A 20680-nucleotide genomic window follows, 5' to 3' on the forward strand; every position below is an offset into this window, starting at 1 on the left:
AAGTATTTGTGCTCTACAGACCTGGTGTTGTTTTTTTTTTAATCATTCATGACAATTTCCATCTGTTTATCTAATAATATCCCTCTCCCAATTAGGGTTCTCTTCTTCCTGTAGCATTGGTCAAATTACCACGAGCATGTGAGCAGTAGAATTTAAAATCCAATAGCCGTCTGACATCAGCTTCCTACACAGAACCACACATGCCACTGTGCAAGTGCTGTTTTGTAGTTTAGTCCAAGCACCAAGAGATTGCAAAACATTTTATAAAAAGCAGCTCAGCTGAAGCTGTAGCTATAAATAGAGCCATAAGGAACTGCTCACCAGAAATTTAAACTAAGCTAGGCAGGATCTCTGAAGTCAGATTTGAAACATTTCTCTTCAATACTTCTCTGGGTATGGCAGATGAGGTGAGTGAAAAGATGAAAGAAGAGTATTTGTACAAGTTCTCTCACCAGGACCTGATAACCCCTCATAGCAAGTGCAGCATCAAGACTAGTGCTGTGAAGAAGCAGCGGTGAGTTACAGTCATAGGTGGCTCCCTTGTGAAAGAAACAGAGGCTCCCACCTGCAGACCAAACCCTCGTTTCAGAGAAGTCTGCTGCTTTCCTGGGGTTCAGATCAGAGACATCACCAGCAAGTTTATGAGCTTAGTACAGCTTTCAGATTACTGGCGACTCCTGCTCTTTCAAATGGGTACCATCAGTGTCACAGCAAGTCTGAAGTCAATCAAAAGAGATTTTAGGGTCCTGGGAAGATGGCTAAAGGATTCAGAAGCCCGGGAAGTGTTTTCCTCAAGCCTCCCACATGGAAAGAAACAGGCAAACCCAGGATATCAATGCCTACCTCCAAGACTGGTGCCTCCACCAGAATTTTGGGGTTTATAGTTGTGGAAGCACCCTTGAGACATGAGGTCTGCTGGAGCTTTGTGGGATACACCTGTCTTGATGGGGGAAAAGTTTCTTGGCCCGTAACCTGGTGAGACTGATTGGGAGGGCTTTAAACTAGGATCAGTGGGGGCAGGAGGTACTGTTAAAAACTGTTAAGCCAAGGAATGGTGTAGCACCATTTGAGAGTGACAAGGCGATTGGGAGCGTCTGTACTGCTCCAGGGAGCGCTGTGGGTTCAGGAACACATCTGAAATGCCTGTATACCACCACATGCAGTATGAGGAACAGACAGAATAAACTGAAAGCTTTCCCAGAGCTATAAAATCACTGGTATTAGTGAGACTTAGTGGGATGAGCCCCACGACTGGAGTGCTGGGATGGAGGGCTGTCAGCTCTTCAGGAGGGACACACTGGGCAGGCAAGGTGGAAGTGTTGTGCTGTACGTGAGGGAGAGTTTGCACTGTATGGCCTTGTCACTGGGGATATCGCAGTAGAGAGCCTCTGGGTGGGGATTATGGGGATGGATAGTAATGCTGGTGTTGTTGTGGGTGTCTAATATTGACTGTTCATCCAGGATGATGGCACAGATGAGCTATTAGGGGAAATCTCTGGATCATTTGCCCTTGTCCTTATGGGGGATTTCAACTTCTCAGATATAAACTGGGAATTACCATACTGCTGCAACAAGCAACTGTAGGAAATTCCTAAAGTGTGATAAAGACAACTTCCTGTAGTGAGCCAGCTAGGAAAGGTGTCCTCCTAGACCTGTTGCTTGAGAATAAAGACTCGTGGGAGAAGTGACAGTAAGGTGGCTGTCTTGGCTACAGTGATCACAAAATAGTTGAGTTCAAAGTTTTTGGTGTAAGGAGAAAAAAAGTCAGCTGAGTTGCCAGCCTGGGTTTTAATGTAGTGGACACTAAGCTACTCCAGAAGCTAGTCAGCAGTGTCCCCTGGGAACCTGCTTTGGAGGGTTTACGGCATCAACTGAATTGTACTAGAAGGACGCTATACAGATTGTCAAAAATATCATTGGATACCTGTTACAGATTTATAAATCCCACATTTGAAACAATTTGAAATGATGCTTTTCAGTTCATTCTCCCTTCCCAGTCAAGGCAGAAATCTCTCTAGAGTGATTTGAATCTTACAAAGGCTTTTTCTTCCTTTCTTCCCCTTTTGCAGACTCCCCACATGCAGGGCATGAATTCCCAGGGGCTTTTGTTCTAGTCACATACACTACTCATATACTATTGTAACAGTTATGTCGCTTATAGCTTGGCACTGGAGGTAAGTCAATTTCCTCAGTAACTTAAAAAGCAACTTAAAAAGAAGCATGTAAACAGTTGTGAGAATGGAGTAATTTTAATCTATACCATCAAGAGTATGCATTCAAATACAGCTGACATCAGAGACTAAAGTGTTAAAAGTTGCTTTGCATTCAGTCAATGTCTTAGGGATAAGAAATTTAGTTGCCTACCTTTTTAGGAGGTAGCATTATCCTCCTTAATTCCACTGCTATGATTTCTGTATTTTCAAGACGTCGATATGTGCTTGTACAGTGATAACAGTGTCTCAAAGGCAGGGTGATTGTTCTGAAATGCCAAAAACTGACTTAGGGAATAACTTGGCAAGTAAATTCCTTAAAGGAATTAGTGGGGCAAATGGTCATGGGGAAGATGGTGGGGCCAGGGATGGGGATGGGATGGACACCAGAAGACAGATGACATACAACTAGACAGGCCATTGACATGCAGAAAAGCTGCAGTAGCTGCCTCCTTGCCACAAGCTGACATACCTGTTTCAAGCTAGTGGCACTTAGAGCTGAGATGGCTACACTGCTGTCAAATCAAGGCTTAGCAATTCAGCTCCTGTCCCTGCCACTTGGCCTCAACATGCATCAGACTGCTGCATGTTCCTGGACCATGAGGGGGAGACAGCCTTTCCAGCAAATGCTGAGACCCATCATGCTTGAAGAAGAAGCTGAAGCATAGATGACTCTAAAACTGTCCCCTTTCCACTGTCATAGCTTTGGTCCTCATTTCAAGTCAAGCCATTAATTTCACAAAAGTGCTTGTGTCTTCCAGGCCCTGAATAGTGACAGACCGTCTGCCTCTAAAGGGAAGGCTCTTCAGAGGTTTGCCAGAGGAGAGGGAGGCAACTGTACATCACCTGCAGAACTCAGTGCACCTTTTGCAATCTTTAGAGGGAGGTGGGGGGTTGTTCATGTGCTACTTGGGATTTTTTTTTTAATCATTTTAAAATTTCCCTTGACTGTATCTATTGTCTCAAATAATTCTCTATATAATTACTGAGACTAAGTGACCACTTTGTAGATTGCAAACATTTCCTGGTTGGATTGTGACTATAATTTCAACCGCTTGACTGAGAATTAGGATTTTCAAATTTTTATTTTAATAATTTAAAAACAATTATAAAATGGTAACTGGTTGACTGACATGATTTGCAATTATTATTTGTATGCTGACTGATATCTGCTGAATGGATATTCCAACTCACCATATCAGATGAATATTCTGTTTAATAACCCTGCTGGTAAAAAGAATAATGCACAATTTTATACATGAAATGGACATTATTATATGTAACATTTTGTAACACTGGTTTGAAATGCAAACATAAAGCCCAGGAACATCAGTCTTTCAAAATACTTCACAGGCATTTCTTCCTGTCAAAACTGAGGTTTTTCACACAAAACATCTCAATTGCTGCAAATACATTTGAAAAATACTCCATCAGAAATTTTCAAACAATTGTTGGCAGAATCCTTGTTTTAACAGTGGCATCCTATAGTATAAAGGGTTTCATAGCTTGATAGTTGCAAACCAGATTAAAATTTCCTTTTATTCCATTCTGGTATATTAAAAACAATATTTACCTGGATGATTCCAGCCACTAAATTTGAAAGCTTTTAAAAGGAATAAATTGCAAGCTGTAGGGTAAACCATTTACAATTGATTAATGCATCACTTTTGAAAATCCACAAAAAATTTGAAGTACTTCACAGAACAAAAATACTGTTAATTACATGTTTTATTTAAGGCACATATATCTCATTCTACATTTGTTTCCTCCCCAGAGTCACAGCACTATCTTAGACAAGGAAGGAAAAACAGAAGTAAAAATTCCTAGCTTGAAGTCCACTTGTAAAAAGTGCTGATGGGTAGTATCTAGGTCAGGTGAAGGAGAATCTGCTATCAGAGGAAAAAAAAAAAGTCTTCATACAGAAATACAACCAAAGGGAAAATTAATTATCGAAGGACAAGGTAATCGTTGCTTTTGATAGTAAATCTGTTGGTATATAAAGCATCCAATGACATAGCTAATTATTTGTCCTGAAATGAGTTTCTGAAAACAAAATGGGACAGACTTGAAACAGGTCTGCCTTTGGATGTGCACAGCTGTCTCTTTAGAAATGAGCAGGCTGAAATCCTACCTGTGTCTCAGTGGAAAAAGGAAAAGGTAAATAAGGTCTATAGATAGTTTACAAAATAGATAAACCATAAAGGAATATGAACAGAATGAATAATGCTTTTCACACGTTAAATAGGATGTTAATGTCTGTCTTTAGACGCAGCAGTTAAATAGCATTGACATACAGGTAATCCCAACTATTTTTGTAGTTAAAAAAAGAATATATCTGCAAGCCTAATCTTTCTTCCTGTCCCTTGGTAGCCCTCCAAGTAGCAAAGCACTGGCTTTGATAAAGAAATCCATCAGACTCTGAAAGTTTGGGTTTCATTTTCCCAGCCTACAGTGAATCACTCTTACATTGATCTCTTGGCTGCTGCCTCAGGTTGTCAAGCACACTTGCATTTTACTTTTGAAACTCACACTCTTTAAGATTCACTAGCAACCTATGAAGTATAGCACCAACATGGGAGTCACAGAACTTGAGCCTTATAGTGACGTAGAAAATACAGCATATTGAATACTGACGGGTATCATTATCAGAAAGCTTTTCAAGTTATACAGTTATACTTAAATAGTGTTATATTCAGATATTGAGGCAGATGAAACTGCTGCAGGAGAGGAAGAAAGAGGATACAGGATCTCTGGATCAATCTAGACAGGGGAAGAATAAAATGGTATAAACAGTAGATGAAAGATGCATTGGAAGACAAAAATATTTATTGGATACAAATAGCTTCTTGGCACTAGAAAGATAATAATACTAGTCAGCAACTGAAGGCTGGAGAGAGGATGGTATGCACCATTCTTTGGGCATCATAACTGTACATATGTATATTCATCTTTTGCCCACTTTCTTCTTAGCAGGATTTGGCTACATAGTAGCAAGAGTCAGAATGCAAGTACAAAATGAGAGAATACCAGAGTAACATGAGTGCCCTGAACAAGGGCATTTTCAACATGTTCTTGGAGGGGACATATATATCTTTATATTTCATTGAACCAGTCAGCTCACTGCTATTCAAATATTTTAACATTTTATGGGTTACAGAAATATAGTATTGTTTAACTTTTATAAAAATCATAGAAACAAGCCTATCAAATTAGGTACAAGGTTTAGTACTGATGCACAGAATGTGCAAGAATACAAATGAAAAACAAAACCCTGAATATACAGGTTATACCTGAAAGCTGCACATAGATACGACAATACAATATCATTACATATGCATTTACATACAGGGTTTTCATCCATAATGAGAAATGATTGCTTTGACCTGTGATAATACCAGAAAAGTTTTAAAGGCTCAGAGTACATTCAAAATCTAACTTTTTATTTATTTATTTTATTTTATTTTTTTAATTTAAGGGATGAAAATTCAGGTCGTCTATTTTACTTCAAATGTAGACATTTTGAAATTGACTGCTATTCCAATTTGCTAGAGGGCGGATGGCTGCTGTCAGTAACCATGCCACACTCAGTGAGACTGTGCATGGCCTGATGCCATTTACTTGTGACCCACAGTTTTGGGAACTCCTTCTGAAAGGACACCAACTCAACACAAATGTAAATACATGTTTCATGAATTAGAAATCTGAAAGATTGTTCCATGAATCCTTTTTACAATTCAATAGTATGACAGAGCTAACAGTGCACAAGTTGACATCTATATTCATAAGATATCAGTCAGAAAAAAAAAATGTAATTATATGATATTTTAAATAGGAGAATTTTAATAATTTTGGTCTTGTTAGGCTGTTACGATGACTAAAAAATGTTAGTATCAAGTATTGATAAGAGCAAAGCAAAAATAATCTTTATAGTGTTTTCAAAGGAACATAGATAGTAGTTACTGGATTTTTCAGTCTCTCACCTTGCTCATCTATGAAATTTTTCAAGTATGCTATTTTTAATTCAACAGGATGTAAACTAATCTTGAATATCCACAAAATAACATTTTTTTGTATCTTCCACTCATCATGATGTCCTGATAAATTAGACTATTTTTAATTATCCCATGAAATCTGGTATTGGAAAGGTAAGTGAAAAGCATGCGAGGCCAGTAGAGGTGGTGGAAGTGCAAAACAAACAAAATGTTTCCTCTCTTGTACAGCTTCTCCTAGTTACTGTTTAAGCACTGCAGGCCAGTTGTAGAGTAGCAACACTGCTACTGTCTCCAGTATCCCCCACTTTGCTGTGTTTATGGATCTGAGGTAAGTCTGTATCATGTAAGGACCAAATGACTGCAGAGTGCCTAGGATACCAACCAAGACTGAAGACAATAGAGTTGATTGAATTTCTGAAAGGCAACAGCAAATCTAGCAGGTATTAATGATCTAGGCTATTGCAATAGCTGGCCACAGCCTGCCTCAGCATCTAACTGCTGAATAAAAAGCAGCAGCCACAGCAGCAGACGCGCAGGTTTAGAGGGACAGAAGCCAGAGAAGGAAGCAAAACTAAGAGACAGCAACAGTAAGACAAAGTACATATAAACTTTTAATGAATTAACCTTACAAAAGACAATAGCTTCAAAACATTTGACACGTTTGTACAAAACTAATCCAGCATCGTTAGTTCTCTTCAGAAAGAATGCCAGCAAGCCACCCAACGTGTCCCTGGCTATGAGATGCAACTGGTGATCACATCCAAATCATGTGTGAACTGAGTAAACTTATTTACAAATACTGTATGCTCTAATACCAGATTAGTGGATGCTATTGGGGAGCGACTGTATTTTCCAGAAAACACCATGCATCGGGAAATAGTATGCACCCCTAGCTTTATTGCCTTTTTTTCCCCACATTTGTCACCAACATCTCTTTTTAGTCCTTTCAGGATGAGTTACCTCTTTTTAATTCCCATTCCTTCTTTTCTTGTCTCGGAATAACAGTGCAAGTTGCAGTACAATCTTCCAGTCCTACAGCGTACATCACAACTGTCCTTGAACATAGGAATATCAAGGTGCAAAATGATGGCTCATGAGACTATTCTGCAGCCATATTAAAATAAGTGCCACATATCAGAAAATAGCACGCATGTTAAGGGCCAAAATGTAGTTAAAAAGTGCGTGATACTTTCCTGAAAATATGGTATTGATGACATGTACAAGCATTCTTCAAGATGCCACATTCCCTTGTGAAAGGGACCTTGTCATTTCAGTATGTACAAAGTATGTCTTCAATTCTCCTTTTCCTTTTACATTTATTATTCCTCTGCAAGTGCTCATGTATCCCAATGTTTGCAGGACATTGTTCGTCTCTTCTGTAACCTGCAACAAGACAATAACAAAACCAACACTGACAAAAGAGCAAGGCAGAATCTTCTTCCAGAGAACATCTGTGCTGAGTGATTGCAAGGGTTTTGCTATAATACTTATAAGCCCTTCAAAGGACTTAGACTAGATTTGAGCACCTGAGCTTTTAAATAGTCTGTTGCTGGCTGCCCAACCTAGTCACATAAATGAAGTATTAAATTCAGTGTAATCATTTTTGTACCTAGGACCATAGACAGAAGGCTTGTGGATACACAAAGAACATTGCTCAACCTCACACAGCATTTTCCTCAGCTTCGAGAGCTGTTTTTTATTTCAGAATACCCACCTTCCCCATCTTTTTGTGCAAACTAAAGCAGCATGAATGAAGTGATCGTAAGACATTATCATCATCTGTCAGAGCTGCTGTTGGCAGTTTCCCACATAACTGGCTGTGAACCAAACTTGAAGCAGTTCTGCCATTTTAGGTGTAAGCCTGCTAGGGCAGAGGTTGTTCAACAGCATCAGCTTTCTCAGACTAGCCACATTTCTTTGTGAAGCAAACAAGTGTAGATATCATGCTTTGAAATGCCTCCTATTTTCAGTTTTGGCCAGCAGCTCTACTTTTGCATTATTTACTTCTGAATAGTCTCAACCATAGATTCTGCGTGGTCTCAGTCACATACACAATGGGAACCCCAAGTGCTATGCAGCATACCAGGCAGAAATTTAAAATGTGATCCCTAAATATGAAATCACTGGAAAATTAGCTAATTGAAGGTCTTTCCTACACAACTCTGTCTCCAGTCTATATAGATAATCATAGAATCACTTAGGTTGGAAAGTCATCCAAGGTCATCAAGTCAACCATTAACCTTGCAATAATTTATGAAGATTATTATTCTATATGTTTCAACGAAATAAATGCTTCATCATTGCTTTATGGATTTAATTTGACAGACTGCAGTTATGGACATTTCCTTTATTTAGAAATAATTAACATCAGGAAAGCCCTTCAGGCATAATGTAGCTAATATTTTATGAGTTTAGAAATGTATAGAATACAAATGTGATTTCCCCCAAATCCTTTCTTAATCTGGTGCTGCATTTCCAGGCAAAACATTGTATTCTTCTGTAGCACAAACACAAAGTTTTGATTCTTCGCACATATTTCCCCATACTATTTCTTTTAATACTTTATGTTCCTGCCCATGGTTTAATTCTTTTTAAATGTACGGACAACTGGTAGGTCTTTTTTCTGTAGGCAACCTCAGCTCCAAAACCACAGACCTCTTTAATGTACAAATGTATTTTTTAAGCACCATACCCAAAGAATTAAGATAAATACCAGCATGAAACAAGAGTACCTGTATTTTATCTAAGACACCAGTGCTGTCCATCCTGCTGGCCACATTTACTGTATTGCCCCAGATATCATATTGTGGTTTTTGAGCTCCAATTACTCCAGCTATTACAGGTCCATGGTTAATACCTGAAAAACATCAGAACATAATATTAAGAAAATACACCCAATGAGGACAAGTATTGCACCCGGTAACATACGAAGTCACTAAGCATGGTATTTGGTCCGTGTTGACTAGTGGGTACAGCCTGTTCACATTTCCTTACAATAAGAGGATGGTATTTATAAAAATGCCAAAAGATAGTTAGTCTAATTTTAGTTTTACAACTCCCTCTCATCCTGAATAATTTTGATATTTTTAACTATTATTATCCTAATAACCTGCTACTGCCATTGATACATAGCACGAGAAACAGAGTGTAGGAAGAACAGCTTCCTTTGGGAAAACAGATATACCACAATTCTTATTATTCTTCTTATTTCTACTTTCAGTGAAAGACTTCTCCTCTCTGTAATAATTGATGGCCAAATCAAATGAATTATTTTAATTTTTCATTTTCATTCTTAAATGTAGAATAAATTAATATGAATGAATTGCAAGGATTTGAATCCTTGTTCTGAAGGTTGGATTGCCTATAATATGGTCCTAAAGAGTTATACTATAAGTGTATATATTCCTATCTTTTGCTTAAGTATGGAACAAGAGTAACAAATTGCTAGTTCTGAAATGCAGACCGTAAGAGTGAAGAACAACATAGTATAGACCCCCTTAGACTCTGAGCATGTTTTATTTTGCAGTGAGTTTCCATTCTATGTTACGTTTGTAAAGGGAGTGAGTTGTACTCTGCTAGTAGGGAAGGAAACAAGGAGGCAAAATCAAAAGCACTACCATTAACCAGCATCAAATCTGCTATAATTGAAACTACACTTACTGACGAGCAGGAAAGACAACTTATACCCAGTGAGAAATGTACCCTGCGATAGCAAACAGCTTGGATTTCTACAACTAACCCCAAATCAAAAGACCATAACTGACTTATATTTATTCTCTGACAGAAACCATCACTAGGGATATATCTAGGCAGCAAAATAGAATTGTGATTGTAGCATGGGAAGGCATCTTAGAGCTAGCTCATCTGTTATGGATCACATATAGCAGGGCAGCATGGGCTAGCAACCAGGCCATACACCCACCAGAAAACCCTCAAATAGCAGTTAAATCTAGAAAATTAGGAAGACATGCAAACCCTAAAGGATATCAGATAAAAACCTGATAAATATTTGTCTAAGGAACTGGGATTAACTCATGAAGAGTCTTAGGCCTTGCAACACCCTGCATTAACTCCCAAGTCATAGGTGGGTCTTTCTGTTTCTTAATAACCAAAGCACAGAAGGCATTATGGACTTACAAGTGCAATCCACAAAAGCTATCTGCTGAGTAGCTCAAATAGTTTGCAGGGAATACTGAAGAGATGTGTGTAGTATACACTCTGCCGTGGTCCAGAAATGAGGAGCATGCAGTAGAACCTTCCCACAGAATATAATGGGAAGGAGATGAGGGTTTTTGTTTATTTTTAATTTCCTGAACCAACACTAAGTAATGTCCTCAGGGACTGGAGAACAAGGTTCAGATCCCTCCTTCTTCAAGAAGACTTCTACTCATATCTCTTAGGAATGTATTTTGGCCATCAAGACAGTCTGAGATGTGCTGCTCTAAGTGACTCCTGCTCTTTTGCTCCAGTTCTCTTTTGCATGACACATAAATGTGTATTGGGACAAGGCAGGAACAGCATCCATCTCATCCAGGTGAATTCTTTAGCAGAGGATGATGCTGTCTCATTTTCTCATGCCCAATGGGATGTTTAATTATTCTATGAAAATGGAAATATTATTCAGCAAACACTGACAAAAAGTATCCAACTTGAAAGCATCCTACACCTTGGACTCATGGCATCCTCCAGGGAACAGAGATCCCTATGCTTGAACAGCCTCAGCAGGAACAAAATCAAGTTCACCCACAACATAGACAAATGTTCTAACCATGAAGCTATACGGAAAACAACATGTCAGACTCTATTCTGGTCTGAAAAATAAAAGTAGCACCTCTGCAAAACTTTCTGCAAAAACATATCTGAGCTTGTCTAATAAATCAAGCACCTTAGCTAACAGAACAGGAGAAATGCCTGAAATATAGTCTAGGTGCTCTCTTGCCTGACAACATCGGGGTAAGCTGTGTGCCTCCTAAGGCACAGCTAGCATTTCAGGCACTTACAGCAAAATGAAGGTTGAAAGCTGAGACCTCTGGTGAGCTGCAACAATTCTAGGGTTAGATGCTAGCTGAGGAAGGCTTTTACAAATGGCATATTGGGTTTAAATCCCTAAAGTGCCAATTACGTAGTGAGGGGAAGATGCTCAAATGTTTCTGTGGCTCTAATTCCTATGTATATCAGATGCTTTCATAGTCAGCTGGTGGTGGGAAGTGGATCTGAAGATCTCAGTGGTGCCTATACTGGATTAAGGTGTCAAAGTGACAGTTTGGGGCCTGTGTCCCTCTGTAGATTTAATCTTTTTTTTTTTTTTTTTCTCCTTCTGCCCATTCTAAACATGTATCATTCCTTTGTTTTTTCTGCCAAAACATCTTGCCTCATAATTCCTAGTTAAAAAGAGTTATTGCTATAACCAGTTTGTGGATTTAGCGCCAATACTCAGCAGCTCTTTATCTCTACTGACATTGCTGATAAAAGTATGTTTGCAAGTATGTGACATGTGTTATCTACAGCAAGAAGAGAACTTTTATTTTGCACAGAAATATGGTATCTCTACACGTTTTTTTTTATAAACTCATCAAGTTCTGTAACACATCGAGAAGGAGGCATACTTCAGATTTGCTTTGTCATTTTTTTTTTTAACTATGGCAAGGAACACAAAACAAAGAAGCGCCTTAAGGAACACATGAATATTTAAGGTCAGAAAATAGCAAGCTTTGCCAGTGGGTGGCACTGTGAAATAAACATGAGAGGAGCAATTGAAAGGAAAAGCAAGCTGCCCAGCAAGAAAAAGACAAGAAGGGAGAACAACCAATGGAAATCAAATACTGCAGACATGTTTCCAAGATTTATAGGTTTCCAGTATTTATTTAATGCTTTCATTTCACATTTTCCAAGTCACAGATTGCATTATTAAGCTGCTGTGTACTGCTATCAGGAATTAAACATTTTGGAACACAAAGTTCTTGACCAGCTCTGAATTCATTTATCTCATCATCATGGCACACCACAACTGTGTATTTTTTCAAAAATACCATGATGAACAAAGAGAAGCAATTAGGAGGTGAAATATAACTGATACCCCTAACAAATATAAATAACTAGTCATTTTTGCTCTTATTTGTCAATAATCACAGAATAACAAAGCAGAGAAATATCCTCATTTGGTTAACACTAGGAAGGGAAGCAGTTTTGTATGCTTGCTTGATTTAGTACATCTGAAATATTTCAAACTCCAGCCTCACTGGCCCCTTGTAGGTACTGTCTTTCAAAGCTATTCATATGGTTTTGTAAAGCCCTGTCTAAAGTCTCCTTTGGTACTGAGAAGCTTAAAAAAATTACACGGTTAACAACCTCTCTAACAAATACTATACAGCTACCATAAAACCATTCAGACCCCTGAGACTGTATTTTCTTTATTAAGTAATACTGCCCTGTTGGACAGTTCTACTAATACTTTAATCGGCTTGAACATTATGCTGAGTTCTCCCCTTCCTCCAGGACATGATCATAAAAATCCTGTAATACATACCTACTCGTAACTTGAAGTCATTGAATGAATGCTTGTTTATGACATCCAGTTTTGCCACTAGGGCAAATGCAAACTCCACCATGGTTCCTATGTGCATATACTGTCGTTCAGGTTCCTGAATTGCCAAACAGAATAAAATCATTTTCCTTAGCCTTAGTTACTATGAGAACATAGCCAAAATATGCTGAATCTGAAAGCACTTAAACCCTCAGGGATATCCTAATGCCAGCAGGCTGCAGCAGAAAAGTAATGTAAGAAGATTATGTCCTGTCCAGCATCACTTAGATCAAACAATGGCCAATGGACCATGATGCATTTCACTTACATGATCAATCAGTCTGGAGACGAGAGATCCAAAAAATGCATAATCTAACCATCTGACTGTCAAACAACTGATGAGCTGCTGTCTAGTCCCACTGGCACTCACTGCCTATGTGTGCCTAGGATTTGCTTATTAATCTTCTCTGAGTGTCTGCTTTTGTTTTATGCCCCTTAATAGTAATTAATGCTTGTGGGCAGCCTCACAGAGACGCCTCTCTCTCAGTGTTGCACATCCCAGAACCCTAGTGCTAGGTGTTTAAGCAGCTAACTTAAACTCCAGTGAGATTTAGCTTTAAGACTTTCTCTACTGATTTCATCTGGCAGATAACCAAGCATCTCTGAGAACACCTAATAGACCTGAAAATGAACAAAATGCAGGACAAATGAAGTGAGCAGACGACCCACTCCCTGTCCACTAATTTACTATCTCACCGTTTACATGAGTTACTGAGGCTATAGACTTAATGTCTTCTTGTACATCGACAGCATAGACTGATTCCTAAGTATTGGTTTGAGCCCCCCCAGGCTAAGGAGAGAATTGATTTTCAGGCTTCCACAGCCCAGGGTAGGACCTTGACAGAGAATGATTTCTTAAGAGGTAGGCTTATGGGTCTCTATGAGAAATGACTGAATCTTCCTCATCTTTTGAGATAAAGTGACAGAACAAATGGACAGATGACAACTTTGTGAGATGATTCATAAAGTAGATATATCAGCCTAGGTGGGACAGTAGTGGCACTTGCCAGAGCAGTTGTTTAGATCAATGAAGCCTTTCTGTTTCCTTTGGAGTTCAAATCTAGCTAAGACAGATTGTTTTTCAACTCAGCTTATGTATTCAGACTCCATCTTTAGTCATTTAGCTTTCCTTGGGTGCTGCGCCCAGGAGCACGCCTAGCAGTCAGTCATTGCTGCACTAGGTACTGCAGTATCTGTGAATCTTGCAGCATCTGAACTGAAGACCTCTAAGTTTTGGTGGATTTCAGAATGTGTATTAAATCACTGAAGGAACAGTAAGACTCAGATCTCCTGGTTAACTTTGTGGAAATAACTCAAATAATACATTTCTTCCGGTGTAAGCAGTGGTTGAGAACTCCTCTAAGTCTTCTCATCTCTAGTCCTGCATTTCCTTCATCCCCTTCACCTCCCTGAATTGCATGCCACAGCTAATTTAAAATTATTCTATTTTGTCCTTAGGATTCTTAAGGTCTATAGTTCAGGTGTTAATTGCTTCTCTCTAGAAACAACATGAATTTGTCAGAAGTACAATTAATCCTTAGCAGAAAATGCACTGATTCATAATTGCTGTGCCTCTGTTGCTAACCTGGAGTACTCTAAAGATCATGGTAAAACCAAGGACTTTGCTTCAAAGTTATGAATTGCTTCTCTGAACTTCATTTCTACTGACTGCAGTTCCCAATGCTACCCTATTAAACCAATCAGAAACAAAGAAACCCATTTTCAATGACGAGCCTGAAGGTTCTTTAATTGTACGGTTAATACAGCCACCCTGCACTCACAATTTACAACAGAAAATAGTGATTCCTACAGTCTTCTTAGGACTCCATAAATTCAATTACTTCTGCTGCAGCATGTAGCAATAAAATGAGGTATTCTGTTTAGAGTAGAAGGCTGAATTTAGACTTAGAAGTGGCATTTTCAAACTGCAATGTGAAGAACAATAATTCACAGAGATGCTAAATAAAAGTATACACTTGCCCAGTACAATACAATCTACATTAAGAAGAAAAAAATAGGCCACAATGTTATATGTAGCATGCAGTTTAATGAACAGAATTTTAGGCTTCATTTGAAAATTATTTTCATTGAGCAAGAACCCTTTTTTTATACCTGACACTGTTCTTGGTTGGGTGTAGCACTCAGTCCCGTTGCTGCCATGTAAGTGCTCCCAATGGTCTTTATCTTTTCAACTCCACTGAACTTTGGCTTAGACAATAGCTGTAAAACAAGAATAGTTATTTATTATTGAGATCAGCAGCCTTGATACTCTAATAGCTTGTTCCTCTCACAGCATTCAGAGCATCAGTTCTTAGAACTGTCTCTTAATAGACCCCAAATGGTTTCACAAATATATACAGGATGAAGGACTTAAGGGTGGATAAAACAATGGATACAATAATTGTTCCTAAGGAAAGGGAATTTATGTCTGCTAAAATATATTTTATTATAAAGAAACTAAAATTATTAGTACTGAGATCAATTTCCACCTTACTGTGCATTAGGATCTTTTTAACTTAGTTAACTTAGTCCACTTTTAGTCATTGCACTTTGCATTCATTTGATATTTGAACTGAGTCACCATGTGAGCTAATGCTTAAGCTTTATGCAGCTTTCTGAAAGACAGCATCTCTTCAGGATGGGATGGTAGGAATTCTAGTTTGTAACACAGGTTGTTTTGAACACTCCAAAGTTATCCAAGCGGGTATGCTACTAAAATTCCCTCTACAGTTGCACAAATGCAAATCCAGACTGTGCTGTCTGAGTCATGACACAGTCTTAACACATTCTTTGGGTATCTTCATCACCAACTTTTTTTTTTTAAGACAAATACAGTTCTCAGTGAGACCTTTACAGATGCTTTTTCACAATCTATCTATAGTCATACACTCTGCACTTGCTTGTAAATTAAGAGAACAGAATGTTAAAACATTCCCATTGCTCATACATCAACTGGTCAATGTGCTGTATAACCAAAACAATGCAGGTCATAGAATCACAGAATACCTCAAGTTGGAAGAGAATTCAAGAACCACTGAGTGCAACTCCAGGCTCCACACAGGACCACCCGAAAATCAAACCATGTGTCTGAGAGTGCTGTCCAAACGCTTCCTGAGCTCCGTCAGGCTCGGTGCTGTGACCACTGCTCTGGGGAGCCTGTCCCAGTGCCCGACCACCCTCTGGGTGGAGAATTTTTCCCTAACCCTCAGCCTGACCCTCCCCTGTCCCAGCTCCATGCCGTTCCCTCGGGTTCTGTTGCTGTCCCCAGAGAGCAGAGCTCAGCGCCTGCCCCTCTGCTCCCCTTGTGAGGGAGCTGCAGGCCGCCATGAGGCCTCTCCTCAGCCTGCTCTGCTCTGGGCTGAGCAAACCATGGAACCTCAGCCGCTCCTCATCTCCTCTAGACCCTTCATCATCTGTTGCCCTCCTTTAAATTAAAGACTCTTTAGTAGTTTTATGTCCTTATGAGCAAGTATAACACAGAGCTGTAAAAATTTAGGGCACAGACTTAGGTACTTTACTTTAGGCATTCGTATTTGGAAACTAGAGTTAGTGGTTGACTCATGAACTGCAACTAAAGGGCAGAATTTTTCCATCAGATATATGCATAGGATTCTCCTTGAAGAGAATGAAAAGCAACTAGTGTGGTGTTGGTATGATTTATCCCACATAAATCACTTTTTCCTTTAATACTTCCTGTAAGTAATTTCTACATGACTGGGCACACAAAAGTTCTTTTCTGACAGCTGTTCTGCTCTCCTTTTCAAATACGTTTGCTTACTGTTGCATACCCTGGATTATTAAATTGAAACCATATTTTGATTGTTGTTAGAAGTACATACATCATCGAAGTCAGCAATGATCTCATTTAGCAGCCTGAGACATTCCAAGCCTTCCTTATTTACATCAGATTCTGTGTAAAATTCCTTGAAATCCGGAATAGAGGCAAACATGACACAGACACAGTCATATGACTGATGATACAGATCCTGTCCAAAAGAAAACAGAAGAGAGAAAAAAAACACACTCTGTCATACCCAGCACTAAACAAAAGTTTCCAAAATAAACTTATGTGGTGTCCTGGTTCTGAAAAGGGAGGTGGTGGAGCCTTAAGGCAGTGTTCAGATATTTTTGCATTTAGTTGTATTTATTGTTTTTTAAACAGTGTATAAACCTGTTTATTAAACAGACTCAACATAGTCAGCTGAAAATGTTCTAGTGATTTAATGTTACCCCTTTATTCTCCTGAACATTAACTTAGTAAACATAAAATGTTCACTAATTTAGTAGATAGGGCCCACTTCTGAGGCTTCGCATGCAGAGAATTTCTTTTTGCTTGCACGGCTGAGAGCACATTTTGCAAAACAATCTTTCATTTATTATTAGCTGTATTATTATAATGACTAGAAACGACTAGAAAACTGAAGCAAAATCACAACCCCAATGCTACAAATGCATAATGCGACACAATCCTGATAGTTCCTAATCTAAAATGACAAGACGCCTAATAGGACAAAATAAATGTCATTTCTTTTCCATAACAAGGAGCTGAGGCAAAGATAAATAAGTCACCTGAACTTAAAATTACTTATGTCAGATTCTCTATTGCCTTCTGTGACCACTGAAATGAGAGTACATCTGCTCCACAGGAAGCCCCTGGTGCTAAAAAATGACCACCCCCCCACGTCTCTTCAGTTTCATCTCCAATGCCCTTAATCATTAGAATCTCTCTCCTTTCAGGACATATTTATGTCCTGAAAAAAGAAAAATAAATAAATAAATAAAGAAAGAATATTTATCAAATTAATGTTTTTTAAAAAAGTATAGAAATACATACACAAAGTTAACCACAGCAATAAAAGATGTAAGCTAGTATAAAGCCAAATCCTGCTCAAGGTATTTGAGTGGAGCATGGATTTCAATACTCTAGTGAATAAGGTGATTCTGTGAATTTTTGATTCTGTGATTTCAAAAAGGATCAGATATTATTTCCCTTGTTATTTATCCGGTTTTTTTTTGTTTGTTTGTTTGTTTTTTTCCGTTTTCAATTCCACTTGCAGTATATTTCTCTCTTTTTAAAGAATCTCAAAGTAAACCATGCCCATACTCCCCAAATATTCAGTCTTTGCGGCCTGCATTTTGCTTCACATCTATCTATTTCAAATTTATCTCAGGCATGTCTAGGCTGAAGTTACAGTAACATTTGCTTATAAATATTCTTAAAACATAAGATCTGACATGCTGAGTGCTCTCCATAGACCAGTTAGCAGAAAAGGCACAGAGATTACATTCTGTGGTTTATATTGGTTCTGCGTCTATTTCCTCAAGTCACCCTCTCAGTAACTTGACTTCATTGGTGGGTGAAGGAATTCAGGCCACACACATGCTGCAGGCTTTTAAAATAGGGAAGGGGCTGCAAAAAAAAAGTTATATATATAGGGCTTGGTAATGGAAGGAGAAATTCACAGTGTTATATAGAAGACTGGAGCGAGAGAGGAGTATTTATTTCAGAATGTAGATAACTAGCTTTCAAATCGTGGATTATTACACGTACTTTTGAAACTTGACCTGACAAAATAAACAATCTGTTTACATCTGTGATGAAATATTTTTTCACCAAAAAAGAAAATGTTCATATTCCTACCAGCTAAACAAACCCAGTAAGTTAAACCCAGCCAAATTAATAATACTGTTGTAAATAATACTAACACACAATTCTATTATCCTAGGGATTCTGTGACATTAGTAGTTAATTAGTAACAAAAGGCTGTTTCAATTTCCAAGATTAACATTAGATAGCAGCTTTCTGTTTTATTTACTTTATTGAAACCTGCATCCTGAGAAAGTAAAAACCAACAGAATTGCTTATGAGATATTAGTTGTAAAGTTTGTGAAAAAGACAAAATCTCGTCACAGAGCTGACAGTGAGGCACTGCCATATCTGAAATAGTACACGGAAATACCATGTACAGGTTTATTTGAGAATATAAATTCAAGTCATAAGGATTCATGTCTGCTAGGTGCTACAACTGAACCCTTAGAGAAAAAGAAAACTAGCTGCACAGGGACATGACAGAGGAATACATATTACTGAGTAATATGAAGTCCAGATGGTAGAAGATGGGATTCTTTTTACCACCTCATAATACAGGAACCAGAAGACAAATAGGACATTTGGAAATAGAACATGGAAAAAATATTTTACATGTGTGAGATATAAATGTATAGTACAATGCTATTCAACTACATGAAAGACAAGAGCTTAGGGAGTTAGAAACCTTAACTCTTATGGAAATACTAGAAAAATGCATAACTAGGAAGTATATAAAAACATTTGAAAAAAAAATTGCCATCAAATTTACAGGCAAAAGCAAAACAGGTGAATACCACGTTAATATGCAGCTGCTCCTACAACTGCTGAAGTAGCCTGCACAGGGCCATGCAGGTGACTGCATGGCAACTCATGTCTTATTATTTCCACTGAAAAAACTGTTGTCACTGAAAGCAGAAGTATCACCCAGAAAAAATCGTGGTAACGTGTACAATGAACAGTCATAAGGAAGAGGGTATGACTAAGCAAAAAAAAACACAGGAGCAGTAATTCAAATAAACTGCTGTTGTGACACAGAAAGTGTCAGTGTGCTTCATGCTGTTGGCTGTCCATGCAGTGGGGACAAACAGCCTGTAAAAAAGGGTTGCATGCCTGAGTGTTACATTTATAAACTCAAATCTATAACCAGAGTTATTACTCTTTCCTCTTCTCCACCTCAAAAACAAATACAGAATGTTGTATGTGAACACCTGTCATGCTGAAGCTCAGCAGCAGTGTCCCATTTGTCCTCCTTCCTCTCTCAACAAGGGGCAATATCCATCCCTACTAATGCTGTATAACACAGTACCAGCACAGAAACAACAAATAGCACTGTTTATAGCCACGAGTAGTAATTGTGACGGTCACAATAAATGTCAAGCAATTTTAAATAGGCATTCCCAGATAGTTTATTGCAATCATTCATAATAATAAAGGCTGTGGCAATCAGGTGTCTTCATTTTCCTATGAGTACTTTTCTTGAAAGAGTACTCTCCAAAATGTTTAATCAGAAAATTAAATAGAGCACCATTCCAGGAAGGAATGACTTTATTTCAACAAAAATAAAATCATTCTCTTCCACAGTCAATCCTTTTTTTATCCTTCCTTTTATAACATCTGAATTTCTGCTGGTGGGCCTTCCTTACTGTCCCCTCTTCACCAGTGCCTAGAGACCTTCTCAGGATGAAGGAGGCTAACTGGTCCCCTTTCCTTGGCTCATGAAAGGCTAGAGGTTGGCTTCTCTGGGGCACAATTTCTGCTGGCTCTGTCCGGCAGCTAATGAAACAGGGTTCCTCTTGCTAGGTATTCAGCTCAATAATGTGCCTGCAAGTTAGCTTGCAGCACAAAGGCTCCTGGGTACTTCTTAGTCATAGGGAAGCTGGATGCTAACAGCACAAAGGAGTAGGGTGCAGAGGTCAGTCACAGAAGATACATCTAATCCTGTCCCCGTTTCCTGCTTTTCATTTTATATTTGTTCTTCTGTCTCTCACCTAGAAAGTACCCTATCTGGTACCCAGCATACAGACAGAAACACAGCAAATACATACAGCAGAAACACAGTTCTGGAGTCTCTGATAGAGCAAACAGACTTTTATTACATATGCCTGCTTTGAAATAATTTTGCTTCTACCATATCAGCATTAGTCAACATGTGTCCTGTTATGAAAAGACCTTTGTTGGTCTTTTAAAAGCACGGTCCCACTGCTCCCAGTAAGCATTTATCCACACATTTTTTCCGTTTCATTCCTGCTGCATTCATTCAGCAGCATACTTAGTCTTCCCTTTCCTTCACACAGCTGCACGCACA

General features: G+C 38.6%; 1 protein-coding gene across 3 annotated transcripts in view; it reads right to left on the bottom strand.

Moving 5' to 3' along the window:
• Positions 1-6789: 6789 nt before the first annotated feature.
• The window catches only part of ADCY2 (adenylate cyclase 2), a 202890-nt gene continuing 188999 nt past the window's right edge, over positions 6790-20680 (bottom strand). For all 3 annotated transcript variants that reach the window (XM_084510129.1, XM_084510130.1, XM_084510131.1), the window contains 5 exons: positions 16625-16771; positions 14898-15005; positions 12729-12843; positions 8935-9059; positions 6790-7585 (listed from right to left, as the gene is read on the bottom strand). In XM_084510129.1, the coding sequence (XP_084366255.1) occupies positions 7433-7585; positions 8935-9059; positions 12729-12843; positions 14898-15005; positions 16625-16771 (648 nt within the window). In that variant the 3' untranslated portion in view covers positions 6790-7432. The remainder of the gene's footprint in view (positions 7586-8934; positions 9060-12728; positions 12844-14897; positions 15006-16624; positions 16772-20680) is intronic.

This window comes from Aythya ferina (genome assembly GCF_964211825.1).
Source record: "Aythya ferina genome assembly, chromosome: 2".
Classification (NCBI taxonomy): Eukaryota; Metazoa; Chordata; class Aves; order Anseriformes; family Anatidae; genus Aythya; species Aythya ferina.